General features: G+C 49.6%; 6 protein-coding genes across 12 annotated transcripts; 4 read left to right on the top strand and 2 right to left on the bottom strand.

Moving 5' to 3' along the window:
• The first annotated feature begins 166 nt into the window (after nucleotides 1-166).
• Nucleotides 167-3,965, top strand: FOXG_05536 (uncharacterized protein). Of its 5 annotated transcripts, none has more exons than XM_018383898.1 (4): nucleotides 269-283; nucleotides 360-976; nucleotides 1,490-2,031; nucleotides 2,093-3,965. In XM_018383898.1, the coding sequence occupies exons 3-4, from the start codon at nucleotides 1,938-1,940 to the stop codon at nucleotides 2,500-2,502; spliced, it is 504 nt and encodes a 167-aa protein (XP_018240901.1). In that variant the 5' UTR covers nucleotides 269-283; nucleotides 360-976; nucleotides 1,490-1,937; the 3' UTR covers nucleotides 2,503-3,965. The 5 variants fall into 5 exon arrangements, with proteins under 5 accessions (XP_018240899.1, XP_018240897.1, XP_018240901.1 ...); XM_018383897.1 differs by having other exon boundaries at nucleotides 1,356-2,031; nucleotides 2,093-3,959; XM_018383896.1 differs by having other exon boundaries at nucleotides 167-976; nucleotides 1,356-2,031.
• FOXG_05535 (hydroxyisourate hydrolase) lies at nucleotides 2,625-3,955 on the bottom strand. Of its 2 annotated transcripts, XM_018383893.1 has the most exons (2): nucleotides 3,199-3,888; nucleotides 2,815-3,147 (listed from the first exon to the last, which is right to left on the bottom strand). In XM_018383893.1, exons 1-2 carry the CDS (start codon nucleotides 3,467-3,469, stop codon nucleotides 3,035-3,037), a joined length of 384 nt encoding a protein of 127 aa, XP_018240903.1. In that variant the 5' UTR covers nucleotides 3,470-3,888; the 3' UTR covers nucleotides 2,815-3,034. The 2 variants fall into 2 exon arrangements, with proteins under 2 accessions (XP_018240902.1, XP_018240903.1); XM_018383892.1 differs by having other exon boundaries at nucleotides 2,625-3,955.
• A 199-nt stretch (nucleotides 3,966-4,164) lies between the features above and the next one.
• Nucleotides 4,165-7,208, top strand: FOXG_05534 (ATPase get3). Of its 2 annotated transcripts, XM_018383891.1 has the most exons (3): nucleotides 4,165-4,481; nucleotides 4,544-4,956; nucleotides 5,005-7,208. In XM_018383891.1, the coding sequence occupies exons 2-3, from the start codon at nucleotides 4,567-4,569 to the stop codon at nucleotides 5,638-5,640; spliced, it is 1,026 nt and encodes a 341-aa protein (XP_018240896.1). In that variant the 5' UTR covers nucleotides 4,165-4,481; nucleotides 4,544-4,566; the 3' UTR covers nucleotides 5,641-7,208. The 2 variants fall into 2 exon arrangements, with proteins under 2 accessions (XP_018240896.1, XP_018240895.1); XM_018383890.1 differs by having other exon boundaries at nucleotides 4,165-4,956.
• Nucleotides 4,396-8,927, bottom strand: FOXG_05533 (uncharacterized protein). Its single transcript, XM_018383889.1, has 3 exons — nucleotides 7,982-8,927; nucleotides 7,642-7,930; nucleotides 4,396-7,590 (listed from the first exon to the last, which is right to left on the bottom strand). Exons 1-3 carry the CDS (start codon nucleotides 8,151-8,153, stop codon nucleotides 6,186-6,188), a joined length of 1,866 nt encoding a protein of 621 aa, XP_018240894.1. The 5' UTR covers nucleotides 8,154-8,927; the 3' UTR covers nucleotides 4,396-6,185.
• A 115-nt stretch (nucleotides 8,928-9,042) lies between these two features.
• On the top strand, nucleotides 9,043-11,097 carry FOXG_05532 (cytosolic nonspecific dipeptidase). Its single transcript, XM_018383888.1, has 2 exons — nucleotides 9,043-10,662; nucleotides 10,716-11,097. Exons 1-2 carry the CDS (start codon nucleotides 9,233-9,235, stop codon nucleotides 10,894-10,896), a joined length of 1,611 nt encoding a protein of 536 aa, XP_018240893.1. The 5' UTR covers nucleotides 9,043-9,232; the 3' UTR covers nucleotides 10,897-11,097.
• A 165-nt stretch (nucleotides 11,098-11,262) lies between these two features.
• FOXG_05531 (uncharacterized protein) lies at nucleotides 11,263-12,943 on the top strand. Its single transcript, XM_018383887.1, has one exon. It carries the CDS (start codon nucleotides 11,709-11,711, stop codon nucleotides 12,438-12,440), a length of 732 nt encoding a protein of 243 aa, XP_018240892.1. The 5' UTR covers nucleotides 11,263-11,708; the 3' UTR covers nucleotides 12,441-12,943.
• The last annotated feature ends 744 nt before the right edge of the window (nucleotides 12,944-13,687 follow it).

Here is a 13,687-nt window from a genome sequence, read left to right as displayed (position 1 = left end):
ACGCTCGACGAGGAGCGGGCCCCTTTGAGCCTTGGCCTACAGCAGAACTGCTTGGCGAGCCACTAACACTATGGCCTGCGAGACACCGGCTGAAGTCCAGCTGCACGGTCCGTTTTGTCGTCATGTGTACTGGACTGGGGTCCTGTTCATGATACTACTGGGCATATCCTAGGCTGTTGGGGGAAGAACAGAGAGGGGGGGAAGGGAAAACCGCTTGGTCGGCACAGAACAGTGAGTGAACTGATGAATAACGATACAGTATCAGAGACAGTTGGGCACATAGGTGGGCAAACCAGACTATCTTGTGACGCTGACAAGGAGCAGCGCAACTGGCAATTGATAGCTTATAAATAAAACAGAATAACCCAGCCAGATACAAAGCGGCAATTGAACTTTGAGTTGCTCATCCCTCCACTATCCATCGTTTCTCACTCGATTCCTTTAGAATCTGACCGTTGTGTCTTGTCTCTAGAGGCGCAGGATAAGCAGAACTTGACCCAATAATAGACATCTGCCCGCTGGCCAGCGTCTACCAAGTACCAAAGTCTTCGTCGTTGTCGCCCGTCGGTGGTTTCTTACTGTCACGTCGCCCTTTTTGCCCAACAAATCATTCTCGCCAAGCGAGAACAGCCAATTCTCGGCTGACGAACGACGACCCACCACTTACGGATACAAAGCCCCGCTAACGAAGGCGCCTGGGCCGAGCCTCAAGCAGAAGCAACGCCACTTGACGCATACAAACTTGCCTGTACCCCAGGTCACTAGGACCACTGAAAGCGTCTCCGGCTTTTATGTTGTCGGGCGTAAATTGCGATACAACCAACAGAGACGGTTCGACTAGCAAATTCCCATTGTGCAGATCCTCAGCTCCATCGAGTTTCATTGTTTGCCTAGCCTTCGTGCTTCCTTAGGCGGTGCTCATCAAATCCGCCTTTGGTAGTGATCAGAGACACAAGACGTTGTAAGACAAGTCAAGGTGAGTAATACTCATTCACTTTTTGCCTTTCTTTGTTCACAGAACTTGTCTGTCTGTCGGAGTTTTACCTGCCTCTGGAACCACTCCACCCCTTGTCAATTACGCACTCTGCCCTTCTTCGCACCCCTGTCATTTCTGTCTTTTGGGACTTGCTCTCTCTGGGGGCGCAGGCAAAGGGCCACTTTACCACTGCTGCTTTCTTGGCTGGGCTTGGTTGTTCACAGTCTCTCTTGGCTGAGGTGCCGAATAGCGAGAGCCAAGCCTCACGATTAAGCTCGACATTGGACGCGCCGAAGATCCGATCAAACTCAGCGCTTGAGGAGGCTGTAGGCCAAGCAGTGACCAAGACGAAGAAGCTAATCGTAATCGCTCCATGTAGCTCATCATTCTGTGGGCGGAATATAACCCTGTCTGATCCCCCATCGCCCATCGCCCGTCGCTCACTATCACTATCGCTCCCTTACCCAAATCTCCTACCCCAGCAACTTCAGCCCAGCTCTTACAGACTTACAGCGCTGTCTGCACTACTCCAAATTCGTCCCCTGCCGCTGGTTTAATTTGACCAAAAAATCTTCCGGCCTTCTCTTCACTGAAGCGAAAGTGAAATCTCCTTTTTCTTCAGTGACAGACCAACATAACTGCCTCATTCTCCTTCTTTGCACTCTTCTCCTCAGTGCTTTTTCTCTGAAAAGCTCAAGGTTACGTGCAACCGCTGAGGCTTTGCTCTGGCGGGAGACAAAAACGGTATCGCGCCCGCTTACACCCACGCTCTCTCTCACGTCCATCTGAACTTGCCCCATGTGGTAATACAGCCACAGTCAAGAGTCGATGTAGTCAGGGACTGAGCAAAATCGCTATTTTTTTTCTTTCCTTTTAATTCTTCTCATCATAAACACATACTCAACTCTCGGCCGACCATCAAGTGACCTCTCATTCTACACACTCCAAATCTACCGAAACAATGGCGGACACTATCACTATTACGAGTACCGCCAAGCCTCGAAGGGAATCGAGAGAACCAAGAGACACAGGATTCCCGGAGCCCTTTAACAATGGTGAGTATTTAGTCGGTACCTAACTACTGCAAGGGAACATCTGTTTCTAACCATTTTATAGTCCGAAACACCACACTCCCACATCCAGATGCGGATCTTTCACCCAACGCTTGTCTCACTCAAGAAGATATCGATCCTGACCGGGCACTTATGCGAACTCGGCGATCTTTCCTAAGGAAGAAACGACGCACTCTCAACCATGGGCGCATTACCCCCACTTCGGAAGCTCTCTACAGTGTATTCTCCCTGGTTCAATCTGATGTTGGAGATAACGAGAGTATCAGAGCCGGCAATCCATCTATGAACAGCTTCCGCCCATCTACATCAAGCATCCGACTCTCCAAGGACGAGACCGATAGTCTCGCGTCTAGGACCACGAGGAGAGACGAAGAGGACACACCACCGACTTCGCCCGACGTACCAACCCATCGCTCTAAGAAAGGGTTTATGAGCAAGTTTCGGAGGAGCTAGAGGTGTTCTGTCTAGAATCTTCCGAACAAACGGTACAACACCTCGCTCAGATCGGAACAATCATGATTTCTACAACGACGTATACGGCCGAACCTGATGACCTGTGACGACCGCATCACCGAGATGCTTTTCTTCTGAAAAATCACTTTCTTTTCTTTTCTTTTGTGGACAGCGTGGCGTTTACCTGAATCACGGTTTCTTGATCGGCAAGGAAAAGTATCGCCTGGCAAACAGGGCAAATACTTGGATATTAAAGTCCCTCTGGTAGGGCAGAGACAGCAATGTCAATCATATAGCCATTTGGCTTGGCTTGGAAGGAAGTAGCCGACACGGACACTCTTTTAAGAATTAATAAGTAGCTTTATCGCTATGATCGTAACATTGTCGTCGTCTGTGCTCTCGTCGTATTACGCAAGTGGTGTTTTATGAATAGGATTCTAAAAATCGCTTTGGCATCCATTGTTCCTCATGAGATTCAGCCCCTGATTCTGGTCATTTCGCTCCGTGTAATACGGAGACTGCTACCACCCATTTAACTTCCACGGTAGGAAGTATAACTATAGGGACTCAACAGCAGGGGAACATGATACGTCTGTCCCTCTTCGACACGAAATGTTACCGTCACTTCAGGGAAGAAGGTATTTTCTTCGCCAAAGTAAGCTCCCGTATCAAAGCGAAGCGTCCATCGCGACGAACCCTGTCCCTTGCGATCCTCAAGCACCTCAACGAGAGTCTGAAGAGGAGGCTCTCCAGCAACATCCTCAGAAAGATATGGTAACCAGGCCGTAACGCGGCCATCGTCGTCGGTCATGGATTCGAAAGTGTTGGGTCGAGGTTGGGCAGCAGAGTGAGGGTTGGTCGATGGCGGGATGGGGCCTTCGAGACGGACACGGATGCCACGAGCAGGGCGACCAGCCTGCGTATCAAGAACGTGACACGTGATAGGGTCTTTGGTGGGAGAAGCCATCGTGATGGTTGAATTTGGTGTGCAAAGTGATTGACCGTGGTGTAGGTTATATGATCAGATATTCGGTGAGGTTGGCGTCAAGGTGGGGTAGGTGCAAGCTGACAGCAGCTCAGTTAGGCAGGATGAGAATATCGGAATTCTGTCGACACCTCTGGAACTTACTGGGTTGCGTGTTTATAAAGTAAGAGAGGTCAAGGCCAGAATTGTGAAGGAAAGGGAGGGGAATCGAAGTAAAAAGGTGACGTGAGTGAGGCAGTGAGAGTTGTTTGCGGCTGCGCAGCCTAAAGTACTTGCTGCAGAGAATCAGCGACTTCAGCTGAAGGACTACCTGATTACTGCCGCTGGTGCTTGAGTACCTACCTACCTTACCTACCTAAGGTACCTAAGTATGTAACCAAGACCCAGTTATAAAGTTTGAGCCATGGTTCTGCAGATAAGCAATTCATAGGAGCTATATAACTGATAGCAATGATATTACTGTGAATTACAAAAGGATTAGACTCAGGAACGAGCCCCTGCGCGTGGCTCCGCACGCTTTACGCCGTTCGCCGGTACTTGAAGTCCTATCGCATGGACGGAGCCGGCCCCTGGGAGGGAACAACATTGTGCAATTAGTCAAGTCGCGTGTAATAGAGCTTCAGCTCTTGCTAGCAGCAATATAGTCCCAGTCAGGTGCTATACGACAAATATAGTATCATATCCTGACGGCTCATTCAAGTCAACTTTCTTCAGGCCGTACAGTTGCTACCTTGCCCTTGCCTACCCTGCACACGCTGTGGCGAGTTTGGGGAGTCATGTGGCGCATGCTGACAGAATAAAGGAGTCATGACTAACTGGCTGAAACGAGATCACTGACTCGTGATTATGTCTGCTACTACCCCTCCAAGTCGATGGTCAATCACAACCATTGCCAACTCCGCCATCCAAGACCTTCTAGAACATACAGGACGCAAATCCTGATTCTGCCCTGGACAATTTATCTCTCTACTCTAGCCTACCGCCAGCAGGTAAGGTAGGTAAACGGTCCCTTATCGCTTGTTTCCTTAACCCCAACTTAAAAATTGTACTCTGCAGCCTCATCGCATAGTTCGCCCAAAATGTCCACCGCAGTCATCTCCGCCGAGGATGCCCTTGAGCCCTCTCTGCAGTCTCTCCTGGACCAGCGAAGCCTTCGTTGGATCTTTGTCGGTGGCAAGGGTGGTGTCGGCAAGACCACGACTTCCTGCTCCCTCGCGATTCAGCTTGCCAAGGTCCGACGCTCTGTTCTTCTCATCTCGACCGATCCCGCCCACAACCTTTCAGATGCTTTTTCTCAGAAGTTTGGCAAAGAGGCCCGCCTTGTCAATGGGTTTGAAAACCTGAGTGCGATGGAGATCGACCCGAATGGTAGCATTCAGGATATGTTAGCAGGCCAGGGCGAGGCCGATGATGTCAACGCTGCGGCTGGTGGCCCTCTGGGAGGCATGATGCAGGATCTGGCATTCGCAGTAGGTTGAAGCGGAATGTTTGTCCCGTTGTCGAGCTGACATTCTTAGATCCCTGGTATCGACGAGGCTATGTCCTTTGCCGAAGTCCTCAAACAAGTCAAATCCCTCTCATACGAGACCATCGTCTTCGACACAGCCCCGACAGGCCACACCCTGCGCTTCCTTCAGTTTCCCACCGTTCTCGAGAAGGCTCTCGCAAAGGTTTCTCAGCTGTCGTCACAGTATGGTCCTCTCCTCAACGGATTCCTTGGCTCTGGAGGCCAGCTACCCAACGGACAGAACCTCAATGACATGATTCAGAAACTTGAATCCTTGCGAGAGACCATCGGCGAGGTCAACACTCAGTTCCAGGACGCCGAACTCACCACATTTGTTTGTGTGTGCATTGCAGAGTTTCTGAGTCTCTACGAGACGGAGCGTATGATTCAGGAGCTTGCTGGTTATGGTATCGATACCCACTCCATCGTTGTCAACCAGCTGCTCTTCCCCAAGAAGGCTAGCGATTGCGATCAGTGCAACGCCCGTCGCAAGATGCAGCGCAAGTATCTTGACCAGTATGAAGAACTATATGCTGAGGACTTCAATGTCGTCAAGATGCCTCTCCTTGTTGAGGAGGTACGAGGAAAGGAGAAGCTTGAGAAGTTTAGCGAAATGCTTGTTACGCCCTATGTTCCTCCTGAGTAAGGCTGGTATTAAGAGCGAGACATAGACCGTGATATGGAATACGAGAGAACGGATATTAGATAGTGTCACATATAAAAGAGCACCGGTGGCGCGGAGTTGTGAAATAATTGATTGATGGCTTACGATAATACACGCTAGAATTGAGATGCAAACACATTCAATCACAAAAAAGAAGTACCCAACGATTCTGAGTTATCGTCCATTTGTTTGTTTATTCATTGTTTGACCTCGACTTGATTCAAGGTCTTGTTAAGTAATGCACCGTTTCCCCAACCCTTGGCCGTACCTACGTAGACATGAAAACCTGTCATAAAGAATCCCCGGAGGCCATACCCCAACGCCGGTCAGTTCAGCCTGACGGTAAGTATGCTGAAAAATCAAGCAAATCATGATGAGCCTAGAGTCCCAATCCAAAATGCGACAGCCTGAAAAAGTATGTGGCCACACTTATACGATGTAGCTTTAGTGGCGACCAGTATTGTGATAAATGAGACAAACAAAGGAGAAGCAATCGCTAGAAGAAGGAATGATAGTCGAATCGATGTTCAGAGCTCTCGGTAGTCGCTTGGTCGCACTCTTCGCTGTTTGTTCTGGTGTCGATGAGGGTTAACTGGCTTACGAAAGTAGGCGTCTTCGTCCGCGCCAGCACCCTGCCCAAAGTTGCCGTTCTGAAAGCCGTTCATTCCTCCATTCATGTTACCCATGCCGTTCATGCCATTCATGCCATTCATTCCGTTCATGCCCATGTCCCAACCAGGCATGCCACCGAATCCGCCATTCATGCCAGGGAACCCGGGCATTCCCATCATGTTAGGCATTCCCATCATATTCATATTTGGCATGCCCATATTCATATTACCCATGTTTGGCATGCCCATCATGTTGGGCATCATGGGCATTCCGTTGAACATCATATTATTCATGCCCATGTTCATGCCCATCCCATTCATGCCCATGCCGTTCACCATATTCTGTTGGTTCTGCTGGTTCTGCATGGCCTTAGGACCCTTGGGAATCCTTGGGTTGTCAAGAATATCATCTGCGGGCCGTTTCTTGGAGCTGGTATCTGCCGGTTTGAGATTATCTAGTTGTTTGTTCGTATCTTGAGACGCGGATACAAGGTTCTTAGGACCCGCGGGAGGTGAGTTGACAGTTGCAGTTTGAGACACCGGCGACTTTGACTTTTCATTGACGGGCGAGTCCTTAGTCTTGTCACTTGATTCATTCTCAGGCTTTTGCTCCATATTGTCGATAGTCTCTTCTGTTGACTTCTCCTGCTTCTCGCCATCTGACTTGGCATCTGCCAAAGTCTTGGGCGACGGGGGAGGGGGGGTCTTGGCCGTTTCCTTGTCCTTCAAATACTCTTGAATCTTCTTAGAAGATTCTTCATCTGGCTGAAGGTCATCAATCAATACGCCTTCTGACTGGCAAGCAGGGCAGACGAAGTCGCTTTCGATGAGAGCATTAGTTATGCAATCATTACAAAAGGTCTTCTGACAGCATGGAGTCTTCATTGGCTCTATGAACATCTTCTTGTCAATCGAACACTCCAAGCCCTGTTCCTGAATCTCCTTGTTCTCAGCTAGCGGTGCGTTAGCCGTAGATGAAGACTTGGCCTTGGCCTGGAACTGCTCCCACGAAGCCTTATCGGGCTCAGCAATAACAAAATCCCCCTCGGCATTGACCATGATACCTGACGGACGCTTGGATTCATCACCCTCAGTTTGCGCAAGGACAACAGACTTGTCTACCTTTTGCAGGAATGAACGTGGGATACCTGTGGTTCGTTTGACACGCGGGCGGTTGTCAAATTCAGGGTCGTCATTAGTAGGGCACAGTTGAATCCAATGACCCTTGTTACCGCATCGGTAGCAGATGTACCCGTTCGGGGGGTCATGGTCGGGGACGTTTGCTGGTCTCTTCACACCAGCTTTGAACACGGGTGTTTGGCTGGCGAACTATTAGTTTCCGTGTAACATTGTATGGACTTCTGAAACTTACTGTGACATTTCCTCTTGTTGAGCAGACCACTGTTCGGTTTGTGCTGCAAACATGGCAGCCATCTTCTCCTCTTCAGTCATAGCATTGTTCATCTGGCTGATGGCATCAGAGCTGGGTTTGGATGAGGAGGCTTTCGCCGCTTGCTCCTTGCGACCAGCGTTCTTGGCTGTCACAGGCATCTTTCCAGACACATAACGAGCTGCGCGCCCTGCACCTGGCTTGAGAGCAGGTTGGCGTCGGGCAATGACTGTCGTTGACCTTGGAATAATAGTCGTATCATCGTCGTATTCTAGTAAGTCGTTAGCAATGTTATTGCCTACTGTCGATTGAATTAACTCACCTTCGCTGTTATCATCGGTATAAATATGCAGGTCAAAATCGGTACCATCTCCTAGGCCACTCTTTGTGATAATCTCACGCTTCAGCTCAAATACTGAGATACCGGTGCCATCAAACTCGACTCGAGTAGGTTCCTTTTGAGATTTGAATTTGAAAAAGACGGAGGACGTCATTTTGGCTGATACGTGCTGGGTGTTTCCTACAGGAACAGATGAAGCACAGTACAAGTGATAACAAAAAGTTTGTTGAGATTCAAATATCGCAAGTCGAAAAAGAATCCCAAAGTCAGGTCGGGGTCGGTCGCACAAAGCACTATGTAAGTATTGATTGTTTGATTGTTCTTGCGTTTGCAAACAATGAAAGTCTTTGTTTTCTTCTCTGTTGGTTTTCTTTCTCGCACTGCCGTGCTCTTTCAACTCAAGGTGAATGGAAATAATCAATTTGGATTGTACTTTGAGGGAACAATAGTGGCAATAGGGTCAAAAAAAAAGAAATGGGTGCAATGAATAAGGAGTACAGCTGGCCAAAACAAGCCAGAAGAGAGACAACCCTGAAACTCCACCTCACTTTCCAGTCACCACGTTTGTCAAAACCAATGAACCAGCGACCTTAATGTTAGCCAGGCGTCCCAAGATCACGCCCTTGAAGAGCAGACCAGTAATACGTTATACGCGAGGATCTTAAGCGAAAGGGGGGATAGTCGGCGGTCGCGTGAGAACAAGCGGGATCGTGCCGATGGGTTGTGTACCGTAGGTTGCGCGAAGACCAAAAAAAAAGCCAACTGTGAAACCACCGAAATATAAGAAAGACGATAGAGCGCAATCGAGAGGCTACGTTTGATGTCGTATGTCGCTATACCGATGGCGAGGAAGAACGTCGACGATTGATGGATGAGTGACAGAGAGAGTGGGGAGAGGAAGACTCTTCGGCAACAGGTCAAGAGAATGGTAAGCGGCAACCTGCCCCCTTCCACCTGACTAATCATGACACGGAGCTGTTATGTTGAGCGCATTTAGGTTAATCCGATGAACTCCACTATAATGTACCAAGTACAAGTTCGCCCAACAACTTCGAACCAAATTCTCTCTGTTCTAACTGACTAATCATCTCGCACCTGTTTTACCATTGGTTGCCGTAACTAGCCGTTCCCTCCACTGTGTTGGAGATTCCAATTGCACTGGAGTGCCTGTCAAAAGTGCCCCGCCATCATTGCCCGCTCGATCGAGCAGGTCCTGGCAAGTCTGCCCGTGTAATGCCCCGCACCGTACGCCTCGATAGGGCAGCTGTTTGCTTTACTCAAGTGGTAACAGCACCACCCAAAAGGCGCTTTATCTCATTACAAGTACCCGTCCTGCAAACTTTTCCTCAGAAACTCTGCCTTTCTTCTCGTACCTATCTCACAGACTCTATTCGTACACACCAAGCAAAGAAGATGGCCCCCCAGCTCGACGGTTTCTTCAAGCAAGTCGATAGCTCGGCTGACCACTTCATCGAGCGCCTGCGCAAGGCTGTCGCCATTCCGTCTATCTCAGCTGAGGATGCCCGTCGCCCTGATGTCGTTCGTATGGGAGAGTGGCTCGGCGAGGAGTTGAAAGCTCTTGGAGCCTCTGTAGAGCTTCGGCCCCTTGGGAAGCAGCCTCATAAGGAGTATCTCGACTTGCCTCCCGTTGTCCTTGCACGATACGGGAGCGACAAGAACAAGCGTACTATCCTCGTCTATGGACATTACGACGTCCAGCCTGCGGAAAAGAGCGACGGGTGGGCTACTGAGCCATTTGACCTTACTGTCGACGAAAAGGGTCGTATGTTTGGCCGTGGAGCTACAGATGACAAGGGTCCTGTTCTAGGCTGGTTAAATGCTATCGAGGCTCACCAAAAGGCTGGCGTTGAATTCCCTGTCAACCTGCTGATGTGCTTCGAGGGTATGGAGGAATACGGTTCTGAAGGCCTCGATGACCTCATCAAGGAAGAGGCTAAGAAGTACTTTGCTGATGCCGAGGCTGTGTGCATATCTGATAACTACTGGCTCGGTACCGAGAAGCCATGCTTAACTTACGGTCTTCGTGGTTGCAACTACTACTCAGTTGAGATCTCCGGCCCTGGCGCCGATCTTCACAGTGGTGTCTTTGGCGGTACCGCCCAGGAGCCCATGACTGACCTCGTTAGAGTCCTGGGATCTCTGGTCAACACTGGCGGCGAGATCCAGATTCCCGGTATTAAAGAGCAGGTTGCACCTGTCACGGCGGATGAGGAGGGTCTCTATGATGGAATTTCATTCACTATGGACAATATTCATGAGTCCCTGGGTAGCAAGACCACCATCTTCGATGATAAGAAGCGTACTCTGATGGGTCGCTGGAGATACCCATCCCTGTCTATTCATGGTGTTGAGGGTGCTTTCTCTGCTCCTGGAGCTAAGACTGTTATTCCTGCCAAGGTTATTGGAAAGTTCTCTATCCGAACTGTTCCCGACATGGACATTGACAAGACCAACGAGGCTGTGTACAAGTATGTTGAAGAGCAGTTTGCCAAGCTTGGCAGCAAGAACACCCTCAAGGTGTATGCTCAGCATACTGGTAAGTGGTGGGTTGCATCACCAAAACACTGGAACTTCTCGGCTGCAGCCAAAGCTGTCGAACGTGTGTGGGGTGTCGAGCCCGATTATACTCGCGAAGGTGGAAGGTAAGTTACTCTGACCCAAACGTGTGGTATTTCACCGCTAACATAGTGATCAGCATCCCTGTTACCCTGACATTTGAGGAGGCCACAGGCAAGAATGTTCTTTTGCTTCCCATGGGTAGCTCGACAGACGGCGCTCACTCTATCAACGAGAAGCTCGACAAGCGCAACTACATTGAGGGTATTAAGCTGCTTGGCGCTTATCTACACTATGTTGCTGAGGAGCCTCAGTCTTAACTTCTCCATACTAATGTAAGATATCTAACGTACCATCATATGAGAATCGAAACTATGGATTCCCTTACGAGGTATACTATTGACAGTGACACCAAATATTGCACTGCAGTCTTTTGTGAGCCAATCTGTTCCAACGACTGTCCGCGCATTGTAGAACCGATAACCTGCGTATAGCTGTCATCATTTGCACCTTGATCTCGTAATAACCAAACTGACCCGTGAGGCCAGTGAACAATAAGATACGTACCGTAGTTAGGTAGGTAGGGAGGTCGCTTGTTTGGTATGGAAGCTCCCAGGTCTGGTTGGAGGGCCCCTCTTTTTGGTCTTGCATTGTCCCGCCCGCCGCAACCGCCGCCCACGGAGACTTGTTTTTGCCCCTCAGCCCCTCTTTCATCACTGGTTGTGAGTCTGGTGATCGCTGCCCGGCTGAGTCGGAGAGAGTGACCAAATAAATGACTACCTACGCCTTAATATTAAACCTCTCTCCTTCCTGGACTATCTTTGAAACTCCCATCTGGAAAACCCGCCGTTTGTAAACTCAGCCACGACACCGCAGCGCCGTTCGCCATCGTCTCTCCAACGTTTTGTCTCGAATGCCATCTTCGACAGAGCCAAAACTTCCCAGGTCACATCTGGAAGGACTTTACGCCACTTGTGGAGCTCTTGGCGCCTTAAGTGGAACAGCTCTCCACACCTTATCGGTCCCCTAGCCTTCGATAGAAAGTTCCAAAAAGTCGAGAGGGCATTTCCATCTCTTCCAGGACGTTAAACTCAGCAACTCCAAAGGAGGCGTCAACTTGACCATTGCCGAGATGGTTCGCGAGAGTGGCATCTCGGCTACCAAGCCAGTCTTCCCTACTTTCTTACTGCCCAGCATAAAGCTTCCCTTCTCCCGACGCCACTCGGTCTCCTCGAGTTCAGCAGAATCTGCCGCATCTTCAGCGGTGACAACACCAGCGAGCTCGCCCCCGAACGAAGGAATTCTTGCAAAAGCGCCTAGAGGTCGATTGTCCCGTACATCTCCGAATACGCTTCGTTGTTCAACATGCTCTGTCGATGTTGCTTTTGCTTCTCAGGTCATATCTAAAGGCTTCACCGGCCGGTACGGTCGTGCGTTTCTTGTGGCCCCGCCTGCGCCTCCTGCGGCCCAGACATTGAGCAACATCCGAGTTGGTAAGAGTGAGAATCGCCAGCTTGTGACAGGATGGCATGTCGTTGCAGACATCAACTGCGGGTCATGCTCAACAAAACTTGGCTGGAAGTATGTGGACGCTAAAGAACAAGGCCAGAAGTACAAAGTTGGAAAATTCATCCTCGAGATGGAACGAGTGGTTACGTACCGGAGTTGGGAGGATGCAATTGATGAGGATGTTGCAGAGACTGCCACGCCAGGCAAGGATGGCGAGGAAGAGGATATTGAATTTGATTCTGATGATGATGATGAATGCGAAGATATATTTGCAGGGACTTGGGACCCTGAGGTCGTAGAAGAGAGGCGAAGGAGAATCGTGTCACGTCGAAGCCAAGCCGAGAGCGACGAGTAGTCATCGTTGCTGCGGTATTGCCTTGAGATCATGAACTGGGCTTGAGTTATGCATTGGATAGGCGTCAAGGGATGGATATTGGGTTGCGATAGCGGGATAGGATAAATACCCTGAAGAGATGGACGGACAGAAACAAAGGAGTGCCAACTCACGAAGCGGCTTTGACTTCTCCCCATATTTTAGAGATTGTTTCAAATCGAGTCTGCGTTTCAATTGATAAAAAGAAATGACTGTCATGGTGGCATATAAGGCTTTTCTAGACCTGGCGTCTGGACCGCTGTGTGACTGAGATTTGTTATGATGATGCTAGGCAACTGACATGCCTCATCGTCAAACGCCAAATATTGTCTCCAATTTCGTTCAAGTGTTTATACTTGAAAGATCACAACGAGGGGCTTTGGCATAATACCGTGCAGCGTATTTTTAAAGGCGACCAGCTGATGGATGCTGTGGATTGGTAGGCGATCATGGCATAGTTAGGTATATGTATCAACATAGTCATGTGGACAATTTGGGGAGTATATGAGATTTAAGGCAAGCAGAGCACAAGAGAAAGTCATATAAATCCGGCCCACTGGGCTCCCTACCTTCACCGGTAAGGTAGTTGATAGCAAGATCTATATCGAGTCCAGCTTGACCTCAACTCCAGCATCATCTCGCCCATGTCCCATAATTGATTGACATACACGGCCCCACACAATAGAGGGAAAGGCTTCCAGCATAGCGGCAATCGTGCGACCAAGGGTTTGGTGTTATGGAGGCGTTAAAGCATATTAGGAAGAAGAGTGAAGGGTGCCCAAGGGACGTTAATCGAACAGTTAACTAAGGTACTACTATGTGGTGTTGTTGCAGAGAGCCCCTAGCCCCCGTCACTGCTGGTGTAAGTCAACGGCAACGCGTGGGGCTTGTCCCTCCGGGTGGAGCACCCCTGTTGTGCAATATCATCACAGTGGACAACCACACGATAAAAACAGCATCCAATGGAGGGGGGTGAGGGGCAGGAATTTCTAAACTGAGACGAGCCGCAAACCAAGGGACCGCTCTGCCGCTGCACCTTCAGGCACCTCACTTCAGGTACAGCCATAATTATTTGCATCCATCTCTCACCGAGTACGGAGTAATTCTGCATAGATCTCGCATTCAATTGCTTGAGGTGTGCTACCCCCACGCTCCTTCTCACCGCTCTATTATTCCTTATTGAACTTTTCTTCTCTCCCACGGCAAGGTCAGAGAGGCTCGGTGACCGA

The sequence above is a fragment of the Fusarium oxysporum genome, chromosome 7 (genome assembly GCF_000149955.1).
Source record: "Fusarium oxysporum f. sp. lycopersici 4287 chromosome 7, whole genome shotgun sequence".
Lineage (NCBI taxonomy): Eukaryota > Fungi > Ascomycota > Sordariomycetes > Hypocreales > Nectriaceae > Fusarium > Fusarium oxysporum.
The sequence above is the reverse complement of the archived record's forward strand: the minus strand, read 5'-3'. Positions and strand labels throughout refer to the sequence as shown.